Source organism: Adelges cooleyi, unplaced genomic scaffold (genome assembly GCF_023614345.1).
Source record: "Adelges cooleyi isolate 19-005CV unplaced genomic scaffold, UGA_ACOO_1.1 ACOO_flye_CR_arks_rails_tigmint_CR_PRNA_409, whole genome shotgun sequence".
In the NCBI taxonomy this organism is placed as follows: Eukaryota; Metazoa; Arthropoda; class Insecta; order Hemiptera; family Adelgidae; genus Adelges; species Adelges cooleyi.
The window spans coordinates 14,358-38,733 of record NW_026096089.1 but is presented as its reverse complement, the minus strand read 5'-3'; the positions used below and the strand labels follow the sequence as shown (position 1 = coordinate 38,733).

The 24,376-nt window shown below is 32.1% G+C and overlaps 4 protein-coding genes across 6 annotated transcripts; 3 read left to right on the top strand and 1 right to left on the bottom strand.

The window, feature by feature from the left end:
- Nucleotides 1-6,871: 6,871 nt before the first annotated feature.
- LOC126841698 (tubulin alpha-4 chain-like) lies at nt 6,872-8,411 on the top strand. Its single transcript, XM_050578289.1, has 2 exons — nt 6,872-8,219; nt 8,368-8,411. The coding sequence occupies exons 1-2, from the start codon at nt 6,872-6,874 to the stop codon at nt 8,409-8,411; spliced, it is 1,392 nt and encodes a 463-aa protein (XP_050434246.1).
- A 6,075-nt stretch (nt 8,412-14,486) lies between these two features.
- On the top strand, nt 14,487-17,027 carry LOC126841696 (interleukin enhancer-binding factor 2 homolog). 2 transcript variants are annotated; one of them, XM_050578286.1, is made up of 8 exons: nt 14,487-14,794; nt 14,872-15,000; nt 15,074-15,254; nt 15,329-15,491; nt 15,776-15,896; nt 15,959-16,211; nt 16,290-16,449; nt 16,869-17,027. In XM_050578286.1, exons 1-7 carry the CDS (start codon nt 14,609-14,611, stop codon nt 16,421-16,423), a joined length of 1,167 nt encoding a protein of 388 aa, XP_050434243.1. In that variant the 5' UTR covers nt 14,487-14,608; the 3' UTR covers nt 16,424-16,449; nt 16,869-17,027. The 2 variants fall into 2 exon arrangements, with proteins under 2 accessions (XP_050434243.1, XP_050434242.1); XM_050578285.1 differs by lacking the exon at nt 16,869-17,027 and having other exon boundaries at nt 16,290-16,672.
- A 1,119-nt stretch (nt 17,028-18,146) lies between these two features.
- Nucleotides 18,147-20,580, bottom strand: LOC126841697 (beta-sarcoglycan-like). Of its 2 annotated transcripts, none has more exons than XM_050578287.1 (4): nt 20,340-20,580; nt 19,460-19,746; nt 18,856-19,374; nt 18,147-18,726 (listed from the first exon to the last, which is right to left on the bottom strand). In XM_050578287.1, exons 1-3 carry the CDS (start codon nt 20,438-20,440, stop codon nt 18,860-18,862), a joined length of 903 nt encoding a protein of 300 aa, XP_050434244.1. In that variant the 5' UTR covers nt 20,441-20,580; the 3' UTR covers nt 18,147-18,726; nt 18,856-18,859. The 2 variants fall into 2 exon arrangements, with proteins under 2 accessions (XP_050434244.1, XP_050434245.1); XM_050578288.1 differs by having other exon boundaries at nt 18,147-18,721.
- Nucleotides 20,581-20,778: 198 nt separating this feature from the next.
- LOC126841695 (proteasome subunit alpha type-2-like) lies at nt 20,779-23,104 on the top strand. Its single transcript, XM_050578283.1, has 6 exons — nt 20,779-20,928; nt 21,099-21,175; nt 21,414-21,524; nt 21,664-21,805; nt 22,490-22,645; nt 22,751-23,104. The coding sequence occupies exons 1-6, from the start codon at nt 20,888-20,890 to the stop codon at nt 22,941-22,943; spliced, it is 720 nt and encodes a 239-aa protein (XP_050434240.1). The 5' UTR covers nt 20,779-20,887; the 3' UTR covers nt 22,944-23,104.
- The last annotated feature ends 1,272 nt before the right edge of the window (nt 23,105-24,376 follow it).

Below are 24,376 nucleotides of genomic sequence, written 5' to 3'. Positions count from 1 at the left end.
CACCAGTAGCTGTAGCTTATGTATTGTGACTTGTGCGCGTATATAGGTAATTTAAACAGGTAGGTGGTACCTAACCAGACGAGTACCAGTTTGGTCCGTCTCCGTGTAGGATAATAATATTATCCGGTGTGTTCGCAATATGTATAATAATATGATATTATATTACTGTGCAAACCGAAAGTCGGAACAAGCGCGGCAACGACGGAAGTAAACCCGGTGGATGTTGTTGAATGGTGTAATTAAAGCGGATAATTATTACTATATTATGTATTTTAGTGTCGGTTGTCCTTGAACAAGTTCAAAACCGTTTAGAATGTTTTCGGCCGTGTGAACAGCAACGCAGTGGGAAATGCATAAAATATATAATTACTAATTAGCCATTAGGTATATATTAATAATTATTTATAAAATAATAGGTAGGGCGATTGCCGACTCTTTTTTTCTTAAGAGAAGCGGATAATATTTCACATCAGTAAAATAATAATATGTGTATAATCTAATTGAATTGATGATGTCCCATCAGAATATCACTGTGGGCCGGCCGATGCCTTTTATAACTACTATTTTTTGGTAAAACGGATTATGAGAAATCCTTCCAGTTTAGATAATAATATAATAATATACACACTTAATTGTATGTATTTAAGCGTTTTAATTGATATCAAACAACAGAATATTATGTTATACTTAAAAGTTGTGCTATTTTAATGTCGATACTACCCGAACGAGTGACAATTGTTTTATAGTATTGTTTCCCAATAGTTGTGTGCATAACATATCGTACAATAAAGCCTAGGAAACCATTATTATATATATACCGCAATCATATAACACCGACGTTGATCGATATAGCAGTAATAAAATATATAACATATTCGCACGTTACGAATTAAATTATATAATATATACTATATTGAACGCGTTCGAAAAAACGTGATGGGAACTAATTAAAATGAAAAACAACTCTGTTATGTCAAGTGAGCAATTGACAAAAAAAAAAAAATTTACAATAAAAAAACTTAAATCACGCAAACACTTTTTTTGTATACATTCGAAATTATAGAAGCACTTGTACAAAAATATGATTGACAAACGTCTTATGCAAAGGAACAGGCGCAGATCTAGAAGAGAAACACCCTAGTTCTTATTTTTTTAGCCCCCTTAACAACTCTTTGTAATGGTTATTTTCGTTTTTAAAATTACCTTACATATGTAGTTCTATACATATATATATATTTTTTTTGTAAAGCGTAATAACCACCATTAGTGGTGGAGTGAAGACCAACTCCAGACTGGCTGGCAAATTTTACTTCATTCAAGCCCATTAAACAAATTTGGTTAACTTAATTTCCAACAAAAAAAATGATCCGCTGGTTCAAAAATGATTGAACGTTTTAGAGAACCTAAATGTATTCTTATTTTTTCAGGATAAGGTATTTTATTACTTATGAATGTTTTTTATCAGGCTAATTATCCATGTATTCATATGCACACACACACACACACATTTTATACTTATTTGTGAATAAGTATAAAATGCATATCAAGTAGGTATGTTTAAATATGTTTTTTTTTATAAAAGTTTAAATAGTAATATTAAATATATTAATTTAAAATAGTAATTACAAATTATTTTATTACTCATTGGTAAGCTCCAATAATATAATTTCTACATGTATTCAAGATTAATTGCGGATGCTATATTTTATTTTATATTAGTCGAAGAATGCATGTCTTATTATCCGAGGGGTGTGGAGTGAAGACTCTTAGTTGATATAGTATCTTTTTAACCATAATACTGTTAAATATGATTTACTACAATCTGACCGTTCCTTTGAAGTTCACTCTGAGTTACGCCACTATTTTTTTATGGATATTATTTATATATTTATTATCTTATATAGTTTTTTTTCGTACGTGGAAAAGTGCTAAACAACAACCTACAAAGGTAATATATGCATATAAAAAAAAATTCACAGACACTTTATGTACACCTGACAGTATTTAATTGTTCTTTATGGATAAATTATTATTTATATTACTCATTATATAAACTATATTATACATTATAGTCATTACGGCTTATATTATCCAAATACTTTGTTGCAATAAACGCGTTGATTTATTCAAACATTGTAATACTCATTGTGTTATGTGTAAGGATATGTTATCAGACATGAACGTTGTGCAATTAGTGCGACTATGATGGTCACTTGTTGCCAGAAATGAGTACAAGATCAGAATTATCAATTGGGATCTTATCAAAGTGACTCAGGGCTATAACGTATAACCTTATATATATATATATATATATATCTATAACATACACGTCTATAACCTTACACATGATGTTGGTTTGGAAATTAATATGGTCTATCTATATCGTACTAGGTATTAAATACGGGCAGTATTGGAATTTGTAATCCCAAGGGAAACAAGGTGATTTCAAAATAAATCTGCCTGTGTGCGTGTGTGCCGTATACATAATAAAAAGTGGAATATTATTGTACTTGGGATAAAATTGCGAAAAAAAATTATGTTGGATATCACGTACTATAATAATAGTCACCCGGTAATTGCTTCATCGCCATAACAATAAGGACGACGTGGTACAAGCCGGTATAAACGTACTATATGGATATCTCCGTGTGTTTGCTTTTCAACGACCGTAACTAAATAACTTGGGTGTTTTAAGATGTCTTTTTTTTTTATCAATTCAATCGGTTTCCGTGAAATTGTCTTCAGTGCAGGCTGCAGCGTTCTACTTATTTTGTGTTTTTATTTGACACACATTTTATATATAAATTATAAAGAAAGTTTACTACAAAATAATCATAGCTCGTATTATTATACTTGCGACTTGACCACGAAAGTAAAATGTCCTTGTATCTTTTTATAATAATCATAACATATTATACACTGTTGTGAAATGCGTACCCACTTGCTTATTATTTTACATGCACTTACAGCTTTTCCGTTCTAAAGATGGGTTGAAAAACATGTCTTTCCTTACGAAGTGATGATTTGTTGTGATAGACTTATCGTTTGGCAGAGAAATACTCAATGAGTATAGCCTATAACAAAATATATTAATTTGGTCCGATCATTTTTCAATTCAAGGTAAAAACTGTATTATGATCTAAACTTGAAAAACAAACGCATAATTTTATTTAAAAAAATACTACATATATGTTATGTTTAATTAAATTTTATGAAATTCACTTTTTTTGCCCTAGTGCATTTTTCTCTTATAGTATATACACTACAGTGATAGTGTTATTTTTAGTTATCTTGTTAATTTAGCTATTAAACAATATATTTTCTATGAAAATATTAGAGCATGAAGTAGATTAGTTTTAATTGTTTTGCCAAACACAATTCTCTAACTCGGTTTTCAGTTAATTGTATTTAATTAACAATGTTCTTCTCGAGTTTACTCAATACCATATACATGTATGAATTTAAGCCTTGAAGTTTGAATAACAACATCTATTTTTGGACGAATGTATGCTTTTCACTTTTGAAACTATATAGTACGATACCCTAAGCTTGACGAGTAAACGCCCAGACAAAAAATGTCAAAATTTGTATTTTTAATACACAACACATTTTTTTTACTGTCACATTTTTTATAGAGTAAATTTAACGTCGTATGAGAGGTGAGTGACGAACTTACAAGTTTAGGTCAAAAACAAATCTTACCCTGTCCCAAATTTTCAAAAGTTGTTTCTCCCAGCTAGCGCGTGTACTGGTTTTATCTACTATTCCTGAAGCCTAACACTCCCAAGCTATAGCCTTGTTGGGATAATATAGGCCTGACGGTGTTGAAATAAACTATTTTTTATGAATAAACGTCGACAAAGTGTACCTACTTATTGCAAACGGGCAAACTAAGAAATTGGGATTTTTATCAAAAAATTTAAGCATTGTTAAAAGAAGTATATGGACGAACAATAATTATAACGACGAGCGTTTGCGTTAAGTACACATAAGTAAGTTTACTGAGTGCACACGTTCACTTTCAACCCAGATTTCAAAAACCACAGACACACCGTAATGCAATTAATATTATTATAATAAGTTTTTTTTTTTTACTTAATCGCGGCCACGGCAGACCTTCGACGAGCTTGTTATTATAAGTTGTTCCGACTGTTTCTTATGTTAATTTGCCACTATACAAGGCGTTTTCATTTCATTTCGGAACAAATTGCACAATTAACGGACGTTCAAGTACACACTCCGATGGTTTTTTTTTACAACATAAAATTTAATATTATGTTTTTCCCCTCAAGGTTCGCCCGAGATGCGTTTGTCGGAGAAATTGCGCAAACACAACATAATTATTATTATTGAACCCAACTATGGACGTGACACAAAATATATACTTTGTGCTAACATTTGAACAGTTCATGGGATTTCTATGGAATTACTAAGTTATTACAGTTTAAACCTTACCTAGGAAGGATGAAAGATATTAAGTATTATTTTTATCTGCGTATGCATTACTCAATCCCCCTTCGCCGTCCGGTATAAGTATACAACAAAATAGCTAATTTAACACGCTCACATAGTTTTTTACAAACTATGATCACAAAGATTTACTGATTATGTTTTCACAACGACCTAATATACAGGACATTAGCATAGTATAGTGTCAATGAAACGTAGTGTAGGACGACAACCGTCCACCGTTATAATATTGTGCATAAATTAAAAATGTGTACATTCAAATTGTTTGTATAAACAATAATTATCGACTCGAATCGAGCAGTATAATATTTTTATATATAAACAATATTATGTGCATGCAAGTTAACGTTTTGCGGATAATACAATAACAATATATTGTAACGATAACACACATTAACATTATGTTAACAACCTGCTATTGTTGGCAAATGACTTACAATTTTTAACAAAGAGCATTGCGTGCGGAAATAAAAAAATTAATTGCATTAAGTAACACGCTAGAAGAATAAAATGAAAGTCGAAATTGTCAAGAACTCTTTAATATGGTTTAGATAAAGCGCAAAGTTGTTTTAAATTTCGCATTTTATCTATTTTGTGAGGCCTTCGATTGAAAAAAATTGTACCATTTTTTTATATTTTTATTTGTTTGGTCGCACAAATAAATATCTACAGTTATTATACATAATTATGATATTGGAGAGAGATAGATCTAGTAGTTTGGCCAAAATGATAAGATCAAAACACATACCCAACGCACAGCTCTGTTTCTGTCGCTCGTGTCTTGGTAACATAATATTTGTTAGGTTTCAATGTACGGTCCATTTTTTAATAATAAAATATTAGCTTTGGTCGCGGATAGGACACTAGATACGCGATAAACGCCAGAAAAGTTCATCCGAGGTTATTACACGACAAGTTTGATGAACCCAAAGCGGTATTGTAAAAGTCCTATAGCATCAGCTGGTTATGTAATCCGAATGTGTAATTTTCCTTGAGTGTGTTTGATTAATCGGCCGCAGCAGCGCAGCTCTAGAACAAAAAAAAAAGAGATGAGTAATTATTACACTATCGGTGGACTAGCATAATAAATAAACATGAATTCGTTATTTTTCATTTCATTTTTGTTTTGTTTTGTCGAACAAATAAATGATAAATGCATTGTTAAAGGCGTTTAGAATCCAACCAGTTTTGCCGAGTTCCGACTAGTCATTTAAGCTGATAATAATATTATGCCGGGGTCGTTATATAATATAGTTGTTACCCTATCCTTGCCTTTCGTTTGAATATAATTTTTTTTTTTTTTTTATACTATCAAAACACAATATGGTAATCATAATATACTTTCTTCGAGGGGTAGACATAACATAACGTGGACTTCAACAGGTCTACCTATAAGAGTTATTGGTACCGCGATGCGGCGCATAAATGCATAAAATATTATTATTTAAAACTAATCCTATATATTTTCATACTTGCGCCGGCTTTCTTCCTAGCTGGTTCACCTTGGGGCCCCTAAAGTACACTTGACTATAGCTACATCGTTTTTTAATTTTTTTTTACATAATATTATATTGTATACATTTCCATCGTTATTGTTACAGCACTAACGACGGGAGTTCAAATTCTGCATCTCGTTAATATTTTATTTTGTTACTGGTTGTATGTATATGAACTGGACACATACTTTCAGAGTAAATTTAATAATTTAATCATAATACAGTTGTCTACGAAAAACACGTATGAACTTGTCCAAATGTCAAGTATAAAACAAAAGTGTTATAGAGCTACACTAAAATATCTACCTGTAGTCTATTTTTTAAGAAAACTACACTTAATGTAGGTAGCAACAAAAGTGGTATAACAAAAATAAGAAATCGGCCTTGTTAATCCACTCTAGATGGTATTTTAAACTTTTTAACAAACAAAAAAAAATATTCGAGTAAAATATTTAAAAATATTTCGGAGACACCACATAAAAAGCGACTCGTATTTTTGTCTGTATTTGCACACGATTTACACAGCTCTTTTCGGTCTCCTTAAGAGATATCTCGAGTCCAGAAAAAAAAAACAAATTAGAAACACATCATTGTAAAAACAGCTTCGCATCGAAGCTAAAAATTACCGTTTATAATTAAATAACAAATAACCTGGTTGTTATTTAGATTGGCTATAATAATACTGGCTATTAATAAAAAATCTTGACAACAAACAAACGAGACCGCATTCAGTTGCATTTCTGAGTTGTTATTAAAATCAACGCGTGTACATCGCTGTTAAATTTTAAACGAAATCTTTTAAACAGTGATCTATTGTGAATATATTTTAACTCAAACCTTTTAAAGAACTAAATTTGACTTAACGCGTTCAAATTTTTTAAATTTCCGAAAAAAAAAAATCAAAAATGGAGAACAAACGTCAAGTGATTACAATCCACGTAGGACAGGCCGGCGTGCAGATGGGCAATGCCGTATGGGAATTGTATGGCTTGGAACACGGAATCGGTGAGGACGGTTTCGCTACGTCGCCCGGCGGTACCACGGACTGTCAGTCTGAAAACTCGACGTTCTACAAAGAGACCACCACCGGCAAGTACATGCCTCGGACGGTGATGGTCGATCTGGAGCCCACGGTGATTGACCAGATCCGCGCCGGCCGCAACCGGACTCTGTTCCATCCCGATCAGTTGATCTCCGGCAAAGAGGACGCGGCCAACAATTACGCCCGCGGATACTACTCGGAGGGCCGGCCGTACGTGGACAAGGTAATGGACGCGGTGCGCATGTTCACCGAGTCGTGCGGCGGCGTCCAGGGATTCATCATATTCCACTCGATGGGCGGCGGCACGGGATCCGGTCTGACCGGCGCGCTGTCCGAGTGCCTGAAACAGGAGTTCACGAAAAAGAGCAACCTCGAAGTGCTGGTGTACCCGGCGCCGCGGGTGTCCACCGCGATCGTCGAACCGTACAATTCCGTGCTGGTGTCGCACAAGACGCTGGACATCACCGACTGCACGTTCATGGTGGACAACGAGGCCATATACGACATAAGCTCCAGCAAGCTAGAGGTGGAACGGCCCACGTACACCAATCTCAACCGAATCATAAGTCAGGTGGTGTCGTCCATCACGGCGTCCCTTCGATTTCACGGGTCGCTCAACGTGGACATCAACGAGTTCCAGACCAATCTGGTCCCGTTCCCGCGCATACACTTCCCCCTGCTGGCGTACGCACCGTTCGTGTCATCGCACAAGTCCGCGCACGAGTGTCCGTCCATCAAGGACATAACCGTTGCCTGCTTCGAACAGGGCAATCAATTGTTCCGCCTGGACAACAAGCGGTCGGCCAACGGCGGCGGCAAGTACATCGCATGTTGCATGCTGTACCGCGGTGACGCCGTGCCCAAAGACATCAACTACGCCATCTCGCACTTGAAAAACACCAAACATTTGGAATTCGTCGACTGGTGTCCGACCGGGTTCAAGGTGGGCATCAATTATCGGCCTCCCGCGTCCGTGGCCGGCGGCGACGACATGATCGGTTGTGGCCGGGCGGTATGCATGATGTCCAACACGACAGCCATAGCGGCCGCGTGGACGAGCTTGTGCCATAAATTCGACCTGATGTTCCGCAAACGGGCGTTCATCCATTGGTACGAAAGCGAAGGAATGGAAAAGGCCGAATTCCGAGACGCCAGGGAAGACCTGGAAACTCTACTGAACGATTACAAAGAGCTGGAGCCTTTCCCCGACAGTGCGCCGGCCAGTCATCGCGAGTTTGGCGATTATGAAATTTAACAGCGATAAACCAAATTGTATATTTATTATACATTTAAATATACCAAAGTATTTTAAAATGGCTATATTTTGTTGAATCATTATAATCATTATCTTTGCCTAAGGCGAAGACGAAGAAGACAATCATTCTCTTTGCCTGTATACCTAACGAATTATTCTTATATCTTATCGCATATCAAACTGTATAATATTTAGGTTTAAATATCTTACAAATAATACAAATAATTTTAACTAATACATAATAATATAGGTTATAGTATTGTCATAAAAATCAGCACTTGTTTCACTGCTTCGGGTTAGGTTAGGCTACGACCAATAGGACTTTTTACAAACATTTGTTAACACATTTATTATGGAAATATTTTCACTTATTCAGTAATTACAGATATTAACACTATGTTACTAGTCAGTAGGCATCCGCAAATCAAGAGCACGACACAGAGCTTATTTGACACACAACCATTCAAAGGGGTACCACCATGCAAACAATATTTATAAATATATTATACAAAAAAAAAAACCCCCAAGAAGTTAAAATTGAAGCAGACAGACGTTTCTAACAATAACCTAATGCGTTTAGACGTGCGTCCTCTGCTTGCATCGCCTTTGTACTTGTAATTAAATTATTTCTACAGAACTTTGGAGTAAAAAAAAAAAAAGGAAAGAAAAAAGAAATCTCACAATCCAGTGTCGAATGAGACAATATTAAATAAAATACACGGCTGTTGTCTTATTTATTTGTTTGACATTCGTTAAACTAGCAAACGTGAACAGAACTATCAGACGCTTATATTAGAACAAGGGTCAAGTTTCAAATTTTGAGTTTCTTTCAGAAGACACCGAAACAATATTTTTCTAGGTACATTTTCTTTTTTAACTAAAACTATTGTAATTTTGCCTCAGAATTTTGTAAGAGTTGTAAATAAGTAGTTAAAAGTATTATTATTCCTATTTTGTTCGTCAAGATCATTGTATTATTGTTTATTACCCTTATAAATTGTAAGTATAAATTATTTTATAATTCATTTGTTATCTACTTTATAAACAATGTACCTATGTACTATAAATACTACTTTACACTGTAAATCTAATACTAAACGTGTAATCGGGTTGTCAAACCCGTTAAATTCAAATAAATAAATAAAATTGGCCCTTTGGTTAGCATCAAAACTTTAACAGTTGTCTTGTGTATGAAAATATATAACATTATTATTTGATGTCATGCTTAATGTTATGTATTACATGCTGAAAAAAACAAAAAAAAAGTGTCACATAGAAAACAGTATAAACTTTGAGAATATTGCAATACTTGTAGTAAGTAGCTATCACAATATTATTTTACAGACATTTTTTTTTAATCAAAGTTGTACTTTGGTTTATAAAACAACACTTATTAGGGCTTTTTATTTTTTGTAAAATCATGCTTTTTAGCCGAATTGTGCTGATTTCAATGTTTGTACCTCAATTTTGTGAAACGGGGTTTCCTAATGTATGCAATCCAATATAAGTATTTATATTTGGTGTTTATTTATCAACACAGGGTTATCTCGGACAAAACCGATAGCCTTCAACGGTGTTTTATAAGAATGACTGCATAGATAACCACTAAAACAAAGTCAGCACATATCTAAATGTTATTGCATCTAATATTTTAAATAAGTTAGCTTAGCTAGCACCTTGGGTGTGTTGTTGTCTGCAGATGTCTGTTGCATTTATGGTCTAAACAATATGTGCTGAAATATCAAACATATTGTTTCTTTTAACGTCATCTATTTGATATTATATTATCCTCTTACAAACAGATGTATAGTTATTATTAACCGAGTGCTGATGGCTTCAAATAAAGCAATAAATGATAATCATTTGGATTTCTTTAGCCAGAAGAAATTTAGAAACTTTAGAAAATTTAGAAAATTTAGAACGCTTTAAAAAGCGTTCTAAATAATGTTGTTTGACGATTAATTATGCAACGTTTTTCTTTTTTGGTTGTATTATAATTATTTTTAATTAATTTCTTTAAGATTATTTACTCTGTAATCTATTGCCGCCATTTTGGCGTAAACTATTTTAAATAAATAATAGAATACTATTAAATGTAGTTGACAGTTTTACTGGCCAAATTAAAGTAACCATTTACAATATATATTTGTATAGCTATCGATACACGTGTTTGTTTTCTAAACAACTATCGTTTATGATTTTCATAAAAAAGTATTTATGTTACATATTTTTCTTGTATCTTGTTATATCTTCTTATATCTCTAAATATTTTTTGTTATTGCTTGTGTAATTACTTTGTAATTCTAAACTTTCGCTGACATTGCTGTAGTCATCTGAAAAGAACAATGTCTTTGAGTGACAACCGCAGCACGAGAACTTTACTGATGGTAATAAAACGCATGGGCGATGGCCTTTATAAGATTGTTAAGTCGACCGTCACACCAGTGGAAGAGACTATTAGAGGTAGTGAATCATCAACATCAAGTGCTCTCGGTTCAATGTTGAGTGACAACCGCAGCACGAGAACTTTACTGATGGTAATAAAACGCATGGGCGATGGCCTTTCTAAGATTGTTAAGTCGACCGTCACACCAGTGGAAGAGACTACTAGAGATAGTGAATCATTAACATCAAGTGCTCTCGGTTCAATGTTGAGTGACAACCGCAGCACGAGAACTTTACTGATGGTAATAAAACGCATGGACGATGGCCTTTCTAAGATTGTTAAGCCGACCGTCACACCAGTGGAAGAGACTACTAGTGGTAATAAACCATCTACTTCAAGTGCTCTCGGTTCAAATTTGAGTGGACTTGCCCAAAAAACCACTTTGGACTCAAGTAATTTTCGAAATTTTATTACAAATAGAATTGGACAGTTAGTTGCTTAAATAATATAAATGTATTGTATGTCCTTAAGTGTTAAGCAAGACTATGCTTAACTATGACTTATAATTATTAAGAGTTGCGTCTAAATTATTATTTTTCATTTAGAAACTCCACAAGCTTCGTTGTATTCAAGAGAAATATCGCTTCCTATCAACACCGGAACTAAGAGGACATTATCTTCTACGAATAGTTTACCACCGATCAAGAAATTTAAGCTCCTAACAGCTCACCCAGTGAAAATAGACGAGGACTGGTATGGGGATCAAATAATAAATAATTATTTCAAGCTTATTCGAAATGAACACGTCAACGTTGCCACCTTCGACACTTTCTTTTTCCCCGCATTATCCTGTGGGGGATATGAGAAAGTGCGAAGGTGGACAAAAAAAGTTGACGTGTTCAGTTATGATTTGATCCTCATACCGGTCAACGAGAATGAGCACTGGAGATTAGTAGAAGTAAAGCCAAAAGAGAAGACGATAACGCTATACGACAGCTTAAACAAAGCTGACGACGTCTGTTTGGATGTAATGATGGATTATTTACAAAACGAGTCCTTGGACAAAAGGGGCACCCCTTTAGTAGAACCATGGACCATTCAGCTTGGAGTAAGTCCGCAACAGTACAATGGGTACGACTGCGGGGTCTTCGTTTGTGAGAGCGCGAGGCGACTCGCCGCCGGCCATACTTTGAGCTACTATCAACACATGGCTCAAACAATAAGAATTCGGATAAAAAATGAAATCGAGGCAGGAACACTTCAATAGGTCCGGGTGTGAGGTACTGAACACCAGGTAGGTGACGAGCCGATTCCTGGTCGTGTACCTCCCCCGGGCAGCAAGAAGTTGGTTCTCCGATTTCCGGATCGTCTGCAAGACCCAGTGAACGGAGCTTGGCCTTGAAGTCCCCGTGATCAGTGAGGAATTACACGACATGATGCCTCAGATAGAGAGGAATAGATAATCTTCGGGCAACGTTTGGGAAAAGTCTGCGTGTCCACCAGTTGCACCATCTCGCTTGCCAACTGTCACTGAGAGCGAACCGTTGTTCCCGTAGAGCCTGTCTTTGTCAGGAGGATCACGTCTTCGTAATAACTCAATTTCGACTCGGCATCTTGTCATTAGATCAAGCGGCAATGATCTGGAGCGAGGCACCCGTTTGGCCGATCAGAGATCTGCAGTTGGCAGAGTATTTTACTATCACGTCTGGACTCGGCAGTGAGTTACCAGAATAGTAACCCGTATAGGATTCTGTGCAGGAAGACACAGTTACAGAAGAGCGCCATATTGCTTCTGTCAGTGCCCAATTTGTCACCGTATGTCGGCTCTGAGTCTGGTAAAGAGATCCAGGTTTTTTCTCTTGATTTAGATTGATTTTCTCTTGCCTAGTGCTGGCTGTACGAGAGATCAGTCGCAACTGTGATGCCAAGATCATACTCTGTACATTTAGTGTTTTAAAAACCTAATTTATATTATATTTTCCATTTTTTCTTCAAATATTTTCAATTCAAATTGTTGCATGTTTAATGTAATTGTATATTGCCTAAATTATAAAAACATATTTATTGTAATAACTAGTGACCAAAACATTGTGATTATACTATGATATTATTTTTGTTTTAAATAAATATATAATTGTTGTAAAATTGGCAAATTATTTGTAATAAAATATTTTGAGAATAAATTATACTCGCATTTTTTAAACTATACATATTATAATAATAATAATAGTATTATCGAGTAGGCATTTTTAATTAGGTAAAATACTATTCCAGTGTCAGTTGTACAAGACAGGATAAAGGTCGTCGCTGTTATGTCTTGAGCACTTTCTTAGAGTGACACGCTTCATCTTCAGAGGTCTAGGACGCGAGACTTTGCCTGTTTTAATATGTATAATTCATTTTATAACAAATTTTGAGTTATTGAGTTGTACAAATTTTTCCTCGGCGTTTTTAGTTGTGAATAATAATATTTTAAGCTTTTCGTGACCATAGTTTTTCTTTGTCGCCTTAGTCCGTCTCTATTAGAAAATCAAAACAACACGAAGACGTTGCATGTATTTATTTGACATATTTAAACAGTCACACCAGCGAAACGTGTAGGTTATGAGTTTTATTATTTATTTTACTTAAAAAGCGCTTTAAGCATAGTATTAAACGATGTTAATTACATTCCACAACTGTATTTCAACTGTTCTGTTAGTTAGTGTGGATAAAAATATTACATGACTTTCCACTGTTCTAAACTTCAACGACTATGTAAATAAAGTATAAGTAAGTAATTATTCAAAACAGGTTATCGTTATAATAATTTAATGGAAGGATGAAATTGAAAATGATCAACTTTAAAGAATTACCAGGTTGTGATAGCCTGATGCCAAAAAGCCAAGAAAAATAGATATTTTGTTATAAGTGAAATAAATTTAACGAGTTCTTTTTTCCAACCTTGAACCCCCCCCCCCCCCCCATAAAAAATTCCTCTCTACGCCATTGTAAGATTTAGTAATCAATTTAAAAGCTTATAATTTTAGATTTATTACTGTATAAATTATCATAAAAGTTGTAAGAAAATGCAAAAAAGTGTAATGATGGGAACGGGTTTTTGAACCTGGTAGTACCTCTCATATCTGAGCACCGTTCACGCCCAAACGCACCACGCATAATTTTTGCTGATTTGTGAGAAATAAGCCTTTTTTAATTGCAAGATTCCACTCGGAACGACGGACAAGAAATCGACCCCATTTTAACCCCTTAGGGATGAAATTTTCAACCTCTTGTGGATTAATAATGCATTGTCATCGAATTGTGAGCTACCCTGAAAGTTTCAGCCGGATAGCTAATCGGGAAGTGCTCGAAATTTGAGCTGCAATATTCCACCCGGAACGACAAACAAGATTGTGAGTTCATAAAAACGTTATGTTGTGCAGCCGATAACACGAATTATAACGGAGTAATATAATTGGATAAAAAAAAAGGTTATTTAAATATTGTATAATGTGTATAGTAAACATTGTTAATTGTAGATATTTCAATTTATTCAACAGAATTTATTGTTAAGTCATGCGGATACAGTTACAGCGGAGACAATGTTGAACGAACATATTATTATTAAACATTTATTATGAACATTTTTCCAGAAGAATAAACCATTACCAATTATAATTTATATTAAATTATTATGTATAATTATGTTATATAATCTTATCATTTTTTTTTTTACTCCATGAAACGAGTTTTAGGTTAGGTTGTAAGTATGAGTTATAATCAATTTTCCTGTGTAGTAGCGTAAACTTTGTTTATAATAATTATTATCGGCTATCGCTTTCAAGCTATAGCAGCTTATAGAGTATAGTATTTGCTTTTAGGATTTTTAATATTAATTGTAAGTTATACTTTTTTAGCACTTCAGATTTCTGATCTGGTAGTTAAATTTTAAACAAACTCGATTTTCAACTTCAACGATGGTTCGTAGTGGTGCACGTATGAACATGAACCGTTTTCCACCTCCGTTGAGTGCACCACCGTTGATTGTTCCGTTCATGAACCGTAGAGTGTATAGACATCCTTTTGATATAGTGTTATGCGAAACGTCATTTCCCCGTGTCAAGCCTGGTGTTTATACCACAGAAGAATCGGCATTCAACACCGTAAGTACTTGGTGGTGGGTTTCTAATGATTTTGAATGTTGTCTTCTACAACCATTTTCCACTGACTTCTGTCTCAGGCGTTGTTGAAAAGGGTACAGGTGCTGACACCTAGCCCTGAAGACCATTCTGCGTTATTGGGCGTCGTTACAAAAATACAATCAATTTTAGATAATATTATAATTTCTCCGGGTAAAACAGAAGTATCCGTGAGTATACGCTATGTACACAATGGTAATTATTAACGTACCCATGAGTGATAACGTCACTTTTATACTTAAGATCGAAGAAGTAAGAGTAGTTGGATCGTTCAAAAAAGCGACTATAATGAAGGGCCATACTGTTGCTGATATTGTTGTTATTTTCAAAACATTGCCAACCAAAGAAAGTGTTGTTATACTGTCACAGCGTATAATCCAAGATTTCAAGGAAAACAACACCACAGGAATAGATATTGTACAAGGTAACATTATTAATTGTTTTTTAACTCTAAATAATTTGTGAGGTTCCGACATGTCATATTTTTTTGCTTTTTAGATGTTTCGATGGCGCCCGACAGTACAGGATTTGATATTATTACGTCTCAAGGCACTGTACGCATTCTTATTTCAACTGTAACTGCTAATTTGAAAAAACTAACTGCCGGATTACATTTAGACGCAAATGCAATGAAATTACATATGGGTGCGATTCGCCATAGGTACTTTTCCTTTTAAATTTTAAATTATTAACTATTATTACCTAGACGAGTTGTTTGACAACGTTTTGTTATGTTTGTAAGTAAATTCTATATTATCGACTTTATTGTACAAATAGTTGTTCCGTTTATACTAATTTAGTTCTGTGGTTTGTAATTAAAATTGTATTCAAAATAATAGTTGGTGTGAATTTCTTCTCGTCTGAGCATTTAAACCATGTTTTACACTCTTAAATAATATTATAATCGCTGTTAATATTTAATATAATTTTGTGATGATATTTTAGTCGATGGTTCGATGATAACGCGTCTCATTCATCAAACAAAATGCTCGTCAGACTTCTCAAAGATTTACGTAACAGATTTAGTGGATTACAATGTCTTAATCCGTGGATGATCGACTTGCTGGTAAATAATGTACAACCACATTTTTGTGCTACCGACATTTTATATTTTTAATTTTGGTTTAGGCTCATCGTTCACTGTTGAATAACAAACAAACGTTGCCCATTCAAATAGCGTACAGAAGAGTTATTCAACTGTTGGCTGGCGGATTGTTTCTCCCCGGGGCAGCGGGTATTGTAGACCCTTGTGAAACTGGAAACTTGAGGGTACAAACCCTGCTCACTTTAGAACAACAAGACGTGTTGTGCACCACTGCCCAACATTTAGTCAGAATAATGGCACACGGTGGTTTTCTTTCTATACTCAATGGAAACGATAGTAAGCGTTGTTAACGATGGGATAATACTAAGCAATAATTGTAATAATCATCTCACGTTTTACTTTTTTCCTCAATAGATATTTTAAAACTGAAAGCAGTGGGAGGTATTACATTAGGAGAGTTACAGAAAGCATACGAAAAACAACAAGAAATGGTGGAAGACGATTCTGCAGCTGTCGAATGTGAAGAAGTCGCTATGGAAAGTGCTTGAAGTGCTGCAATTTAATAAGCTTCAGTGTATGTTTCCTCCTTTTTTTTTTTTTTTTTTTATTATAGTGTGAAAGTATTAAGTAAATTCATTAAAAGTCTGGTTTGTGTTTGTCAACTTTTTGATATTTTTGAACTTAATGTAACAAGTTTATGACATTTATAAAAGTTGTAATATTCCATTACAATAATAATAACAAAATATTATAATGCATTTTATACAATCAACCATATAAATAAATACTAGACAATTATAATTTCAACAATTTGATAGTAGCTAGTTTTTTTTTTTTTACATAGAAAATAATGTATATTATTACACAAATTTAACGTAACTAAAATGATGCTGTTAAGAATTGTCTATGTAATCTCTTAACAAATATACAGGTTACAAAATAAATGATAAAATAAGTGTCTGAATGATATTGAACTGTTTGATTTAATTACAGTGTTCAAGCCACGTCCATTATGTTGTCACTAAGATAAGCTGCATTTTTTTAAACAAAAACTGGTATTGCCTGGACTTCTTTAAGGTCACATAATGACGTTCGAGTGAACATTGAGCACGACAAGTAGTTTTTATACAATTATTGTGTATCGAATACGGATCAGTTCTAAAATAAAGGACGCTCTTGTTTCAAGTCGATCTACTTGAATAGATAGAGGATGGAATGTTACATTGATGCAAATTTCTCGTGTCCACTCAAGAGCTAAAGATGAAATTGAGACATCTTGACATCAGATTAATACGACTAATGCCTCTTTTTTTTGTTATTCTGAGCGTTTTAATGGAGAACCCAATTTGAAATTTACACATTTTATGTAAAATTATCTCGGCTTTCTGAAAAAAATATTAGAAAAATTCTCAAATTTTGGATAACACGAAAAAACAAACATTTTATAATTTAAACTCAATTTAAATGACTTTTTGTTACTCGAAAAAAAAATTCAATATTTTTTTCAGAAAGCCGAGATAATTTTACACAAAAAACTGAATTTTTTTGATGGCCGAAGATGCTATAAAAAGATGTGTCAAGAAAAAAATTCAAAATACTTTGGATGACCTTGGCCAAAATAATCGAATCTCTTAACATATTATCGTACGTTTATATTAATAATATAATATAACGTAACATAATTGAGCATAAATATACCTAATATGTTTATAATCAATGGTAACATAATATTATACAAATCTATGTGCTTCTGAATATAGGCAACACAATGTTCAGTTCAGCATTCAGTAAATTAGCCCGTCCTAAAAGAAATCTAGCTTGAAAACGAGTAACCATTCTTTATAAACATATTTTATTTATGAAAAATGCAAATTGTACAAGTACTTGATTATTACAGTTGATTTTTAATACATATACTTTTTTACATTATTATTATCTACTAACATGACATACTATTCAAAATAATATAATAGTAACTCATAATTATTCCAGACGGCAAAATATTAGCGTCAATACATTTTTTTCGCTACATCAATAATTGGCTATAAGTTTTATAACAGAGCTGTGTGTTAAAATATATTTTAAGTATGAAATATTATGTAATGTATACAATAAACTGAATTATACTTATTTCATGAGAAAATTGACATACATTTTCTTTTTATAAGGTCTGGTTAGTTTGACATTACTAATATATTAATTATTAATTTAAAAGTTACAAAACAAAAAAAGATATATTAGGAACACCGTTAGACTGAAAAAGGCCAAATATTTACTTAGCCATCAAAGGTAGACAATTTTAGTTGACCACCTAACTTAAGCATTGTCACATTTATTTTAGAATAATACAGTGTGTCTCATATATTCTAACAATTTTAACTAGACATGGTATGTAGAATCGTGTAAAATAGTAGTTTTATGATCATAATAAATGGGCTTGATCTATTATATTATTGTTATAATATATTAAAATGTAAACAACATTAAAAGTAAGTAAATTCAAAACATAATCAACTATAATACAACATAAATAAGTCTATATATAAAATGGACTAGATGTAAAGACTAGAGATAAGTATTCTTAAGTATATACTATACTATACTATAATATGCTAACCGATGTCGAAGAACAATGTGATTAATTACTACAATAAAATCCTGTTTAAAAAAAAAATAACAACAAACATATATTTTACTAATTAATATAAGTTAATAAATTAAAATGCAAGTAGGAAAAGAAACAGTTTTCATATTTATTTAAAATAATTATTGTTGTAAAAATTATGCTTAATAACGACAAACAACATTTTTAAAGATGGTATACTGTCTTGAGGTATCCATAATATCTATTCTAAAAAAAACAAAATAAAACATTACAATTTTTAAATAGTTAATTCCAGCTAAAATAAGTAGGTGCATTGAATTAATGAACAATTAAATAATAATAGAATGAATTAGTTAATTTTAAAACACATTGTACCTGTTTATGTACACGGATGGTCACCGCCAATTAAATTGACCATGTTACAGGCCATGTAAGAATTATAATTATTCGGTATTGGTACTCGAAATATCATACCGCTGGGCATGCATATGCACAATTTATATTGATGAGCGGCAAATTTATTAGATAAGACAACGGGTAAGTTTTGTACGTCCAAGGAAATATCGGCAGAGCTCAGAATCACCGTACCGTTGACAGACCTCAAGAACAAATCGCCATCGGCTGACCATTTCATTTTGGAACCATCAATCAGAGTTCCTTCATTGCCCTTAAGTCGAGTGTAATTAGAAGATTTCAACGTGAGAGTTTCGTTGACCGGGCTAACTACCCGATTTGTAAATGCCGTGGCTACATCTAAATGGCGAACTCCTTTTGGCAGACCAAAGTTTGGAAACAATGTGGTAAAAATAGGATCTTTTGGATTACCTACTATAAACGATTCAATATTTTTCACGTGAGTTTTACTGAATCCCAGTTCGATCGATGATTCTTTACCTAAAATATATTATAATATAATAGATATTTGCCCATTGGATTTGGAAATGTTTGAAATAATTTAATTAGGTATTAAACAACTTACTCATATCGTCTGGATTAATGACGTGCATATATACAGAATTATTTTCGCTTCCAATTTCCATAGGAATATTTTTAAAGCCTTCAATTCTGCCATTAGCTTTATATAAATTGTCTAAATCTATATTGCCGATAAGTTTTGTCAATTCATTATCGAATTCTATGCTTTCCATACTAGTGGTGAAACGTAATACCACCATCATAAATACTGTAGCACCAAGGCCTATAATAGCGGCAATCATTAACGTCCACGAGAAGATCCAAAAATACCAATTGCTAGTAACCAATAACCTATAACATACATTTGATGTTAATTTTTTTTTTTAACACATTATGTAATTTTATTACATTCTGTACTTAGTACTATAAAATTAATTTTATTGCTTTTATAGTGTAATTAAAAATAAATAACAAGTTACAAAATGTTTAATGAAATTCTTATTTTGAAATTAAATAAGAAAAAAACTTAGTTTAGTTCATTATTCAGGTATTAGGTAATTTTAAAAACATGAGCTTTGACTATTTAGTAGTAACCACTTAGCTAATAACTACAATAAATTGTTATCAAGCTGTATAAACTTTTTCAAAAATATAGACAAAAAAATCAATGAAAATGTGTGTATACAAATAGCAACACCAAAGTAGTCGTACCTTTTATTGGGAAAAAAATTTGTAATATTGTTACCAAGAATATTTAAATAACAAAAAAGTAATTTAATTACTGTAATAGTAACGTAGCGAGTAATATTACAATTCAAAAGTAACTTGCCCAAGACTGCAAAATTAACACAGTCGACTCTCTTAAGGTTCAGAGTTCCGAACAAAAACATGACGAACATTTAGCAAGAGAATTGTTAATAAATAATAACTATTCCATTACTTACCAGTCATTTTCTCCTGGTTTAAACTGTTTATTTGTTGGTTTCTTAAAGCGGTTGGTAAGTAACAAATTTTGTGACGCTACCGCTTTAAAATTTTTCATCATTTTAGTATATTAAAAAATGATTTCTTTATTTAACTAATATTTATTAGGCAGTTTTTTTAGTTTATAAAAGTTCCTGAAATTGATTAATTTTACATTTATACATGTATTCGATAATATACTACCGTCTACCGTCAACCCGAGTTTTGTATTATTAATTTATATTTTCCTTATCATTTAATCCGATATTGATCCTTTTCTTATCAGCTGTGTATCGTCAGCTGTCAAGTGACATAAGTATTTAATTCGGTGAAGTGGTCTTTGGAGCAAAACGACTACCATTAGCTAACCTCAAATAATTGATATTGTTCAAAAGTAAATAATATAAACTTCAAATTTTCCGCTTAGTAATTATTCGTTTGTTGTTCATTGAAAATCAAGTCCATTGGAATTTTCTGATTAAATATTTTTTGTTTTATTAACAATCTTGTTCATATAACTTAAGGAAACATGGCTACTGAAAGATACAGTTTCTCGTTGACTACGTTCAGGTAACACATTTAATTATTTCTAGATATAGTAGAAAATAGTAATTATATACCTTTAACAGAATAATAGATTTTATTAATTTAGTGAATATTTGTATACAAACCTCACAAAATAAATTGTCCAAGAAAATTGTAAATATTTGTCTGTTTAACGGTTTTTTATTATAATTTAGTCCTTCGGGGAAACTCGTTCAGATTGAATACGCTTTAGCAGCAGTGTCGGCTGGAGCCGCATCGGTCGGAATCAAAGGTAAAATAGTTAAATACTAATGCTAATGTTTAATGCGTAATATTTTTAAACCTACCTTAACATAATATGAATTCTATATTACCTTAATGATATGTATGTTATGTGAATAGAGTTTTAAGTTGAATGCAATTAGTATAACATTAAATTTACTATTTCCATGGGTTAGCATGAATAAACTTGCGATACTTTGAAAATTATTATATTTTACATCTTATTAAAGTTAACGGTTTTTTTTTAGCATCTAATGGAGTTGTAGTAGCAACAGAAAACAAACGGAAATCTATTTTGTATGAAACAACTGTGGAAAAAGTTCAAAAGATTACTCCCAACATTGGAATGGTCTACAGCGGTAAATATTTATTTAGTAAAACAGTTTGCTTACTAAATTATCATTACAATTTGTATGTTTTTCATAGCCAGTACACTGTGCAGACATTTAATAAAATATTGGTTTTTGTATAGTTATTAATTATATTATATTTTTGTAGGTATGGGTCCAGATTATAGACTTCTAGTAAGGAAGGCAAGAAAAGAAGCCGCACAATACCAATTAAAATTTGAAGAAGAAATTCCTACTGCTTTGTTAGTTCAAGAAGTAGCTAGTGTAATGCAGGAATATACTCAATCTGGGTAATAATAATATTGACTACTGTTTTACAAAGATTTTAGAAACCATAAATTGGTTTTAAATCTACTTATGGTATAATTTTAATAATATGAAATAGACCCGTTAGTTTTTGTTATTAAATTATATTATATTTCTTTTACCTATCCGTTCGCGTGTGTCCATTTATTTCTGCAATTACCTGGACGAGCCATAGATAACGCTTTAAGACCCAGGTGGGGGTGTAATACACACATACATTTAATTAATATAATTAATCTTTGCTTATTTAATAAAATTGTTACTTATTTTTATTGTTTACTCGAGAGTTACATTCTTTAAGAATACTTAAATTATTAAGAATTTAAAAAATTCTATACTTTTAACTAATATGATAATAAATTATAATCCAAATAAATAATTCTGATTCTAAGTTCCGATTAAAATTTATATTTTTCATCTTGTGGCTGTTATAAACAAATTTAACTGAATTCTCAATAATTTTAAGTTTAAAATAACATTTTTAAATTATAATTTGTACATTTAGCTACCTAACTAATATAATGATTATAATGTCTTTTCCATGTAATTATAACATAACACTATAACGTCTTTTATAAAGTTTTAATATTAGCTTCGATGCAGAGCTAGGATTGTTGTTTCATTCGTTTGTTTGCTTAAGTGTAGTAAAAAGAATTATATTTTTTCAGAGGTGTAAGGCCATTCGGTGTATCATTATTGGTTTGTGGTTGGGATAAAACAGGCCCCAAGTTGTATCAGTGTGATCCTTCAGGAGCATACTTCGCATGGAAAGCTACAGCGTTGGGCAAAAACTATGTCAATAGCAAATTATTTTTAGAAAAGAGGTATGTAAAGATAATGAATTCATGTTTTCGTACAATACTACTATGACAATTTTTGTTTCAATTTTTTGTAGTGCTGTTTAGTAATTCAGGTTACTTGTGTTTCAGGTACAAAGAAGACTTGGAATTAGAAGACGCTATCCATACAGCGATTTTAGCACTGAAAGAAGGTTTCGAAGGACAGATGACAGCAGATAACATCGAAGTTGGCGTTTGTCGTAAAGACAAAAATGATGAAATTATATTCGAGAAGCTTGACCAACAACAAGTTGCTGACTATTTGGCAAATATACCAAACTAAGCGTTTATTATCATTTTTTTTTCGATTAACATTTCTTCAATTTGAGTGAAAGTACACGCTTAGGCTTGAAGAAACTTTGTTATTTTGTTTAAATTTATACATACGTTCATTAATGAAACACAACTGATTTTGAAAAGTAAAGGCATATGGTATTTTGTAAATACTGTTTTCTATTATTTATTAACCCGTCTTGTAAAATTATATGGTTTTAACTAAAGTTTATGCAGTTAATATATTTTTAATGATAATTCGTATTTTATATTAATATAAATATTTTATATAAATAAATGTGTAATAAGCTAATTGTTTAAAATTAATTAAAAAAAAAAAAGTTTTTACACTATTTATATATTTTTCGGTTCTCCCACTTGAGCAGATTGACTTGTCTGCTGATGTTTCTTGTTTACTAACAAGTCAATCTGTTTTAGTAGGAGTGACCCAAAAATATGTAAACAGTGTAAATACAATACCCCGTTCAAGTATCAATCATTTTTTAAAAAGGTTGTTATTGTAATTTTTTCTTGTATTTTTCTTATATTCTTTCATAGTTGATAAATTATTTATAACTTCTTGTTTAAATAATAGCTAGCTAATCTCAAATACTATCTTCCGCTGCTAAAATACTTTGGATCTAACTCAATTTACAACAGATTGTCGTCAGATGACTTTCATTTGTGTTGCATGAATTTTATAGGCGTCATTTCTGAATTGAAGTCAACATATTAAGTAGTCTCAACAATAACATTAACTAAATGGAATCTCGAAAAATCCATATAAGCCCGTTGTTGAAAAGGAAAAAAAGTAATTTTTTTTAATAAAAATACTGCTATTTACAAATACAGTTATAAATTAATTATTATAGTTTAATTGTTATTGTAAGAATTCAAAGAGGTTTTTTCAATATAACTTGTTCAGAGTTTCGTGGGTAATTCTATGAAACTAATTAAAAAACTTGGTCGCCAATAAACTACATTTGAAACTTTTACAAAGTTCACTCGGATTAAAAAACGACCGGAGCAAACACAAAAAGTAATATTATGTAGCGTACCGTGTTTCTAAACAAATAAAAGGTATACAATAAATATGCCCAATGCTTTTTAGCATTTTAAAAGTTTATGGTGATCAGTAAAAACAAACAAAATGTTATTGAAGTGAGTATTCATATACATACTGGATACCTTACAACCTAAAATAAGTCAATAGAAGTTAAATACCTACCAGAGAAACTTCCTGGGGAACTTATTTGTTGTATTAAAAAAATAAAATATAAAACTTTTTATATTCGTGCAATATGTTATAAAAAATAGTATTGGAGGTGTTGTTTAAATGGGAAAAGTTGCCAAAACGTTTTGTTTCAAAACATATTATGAACAGTTAAGGACTTGGAATATAATATAATTTGTTTATAAGTTTTCAATGGTCAAAGTAATAAT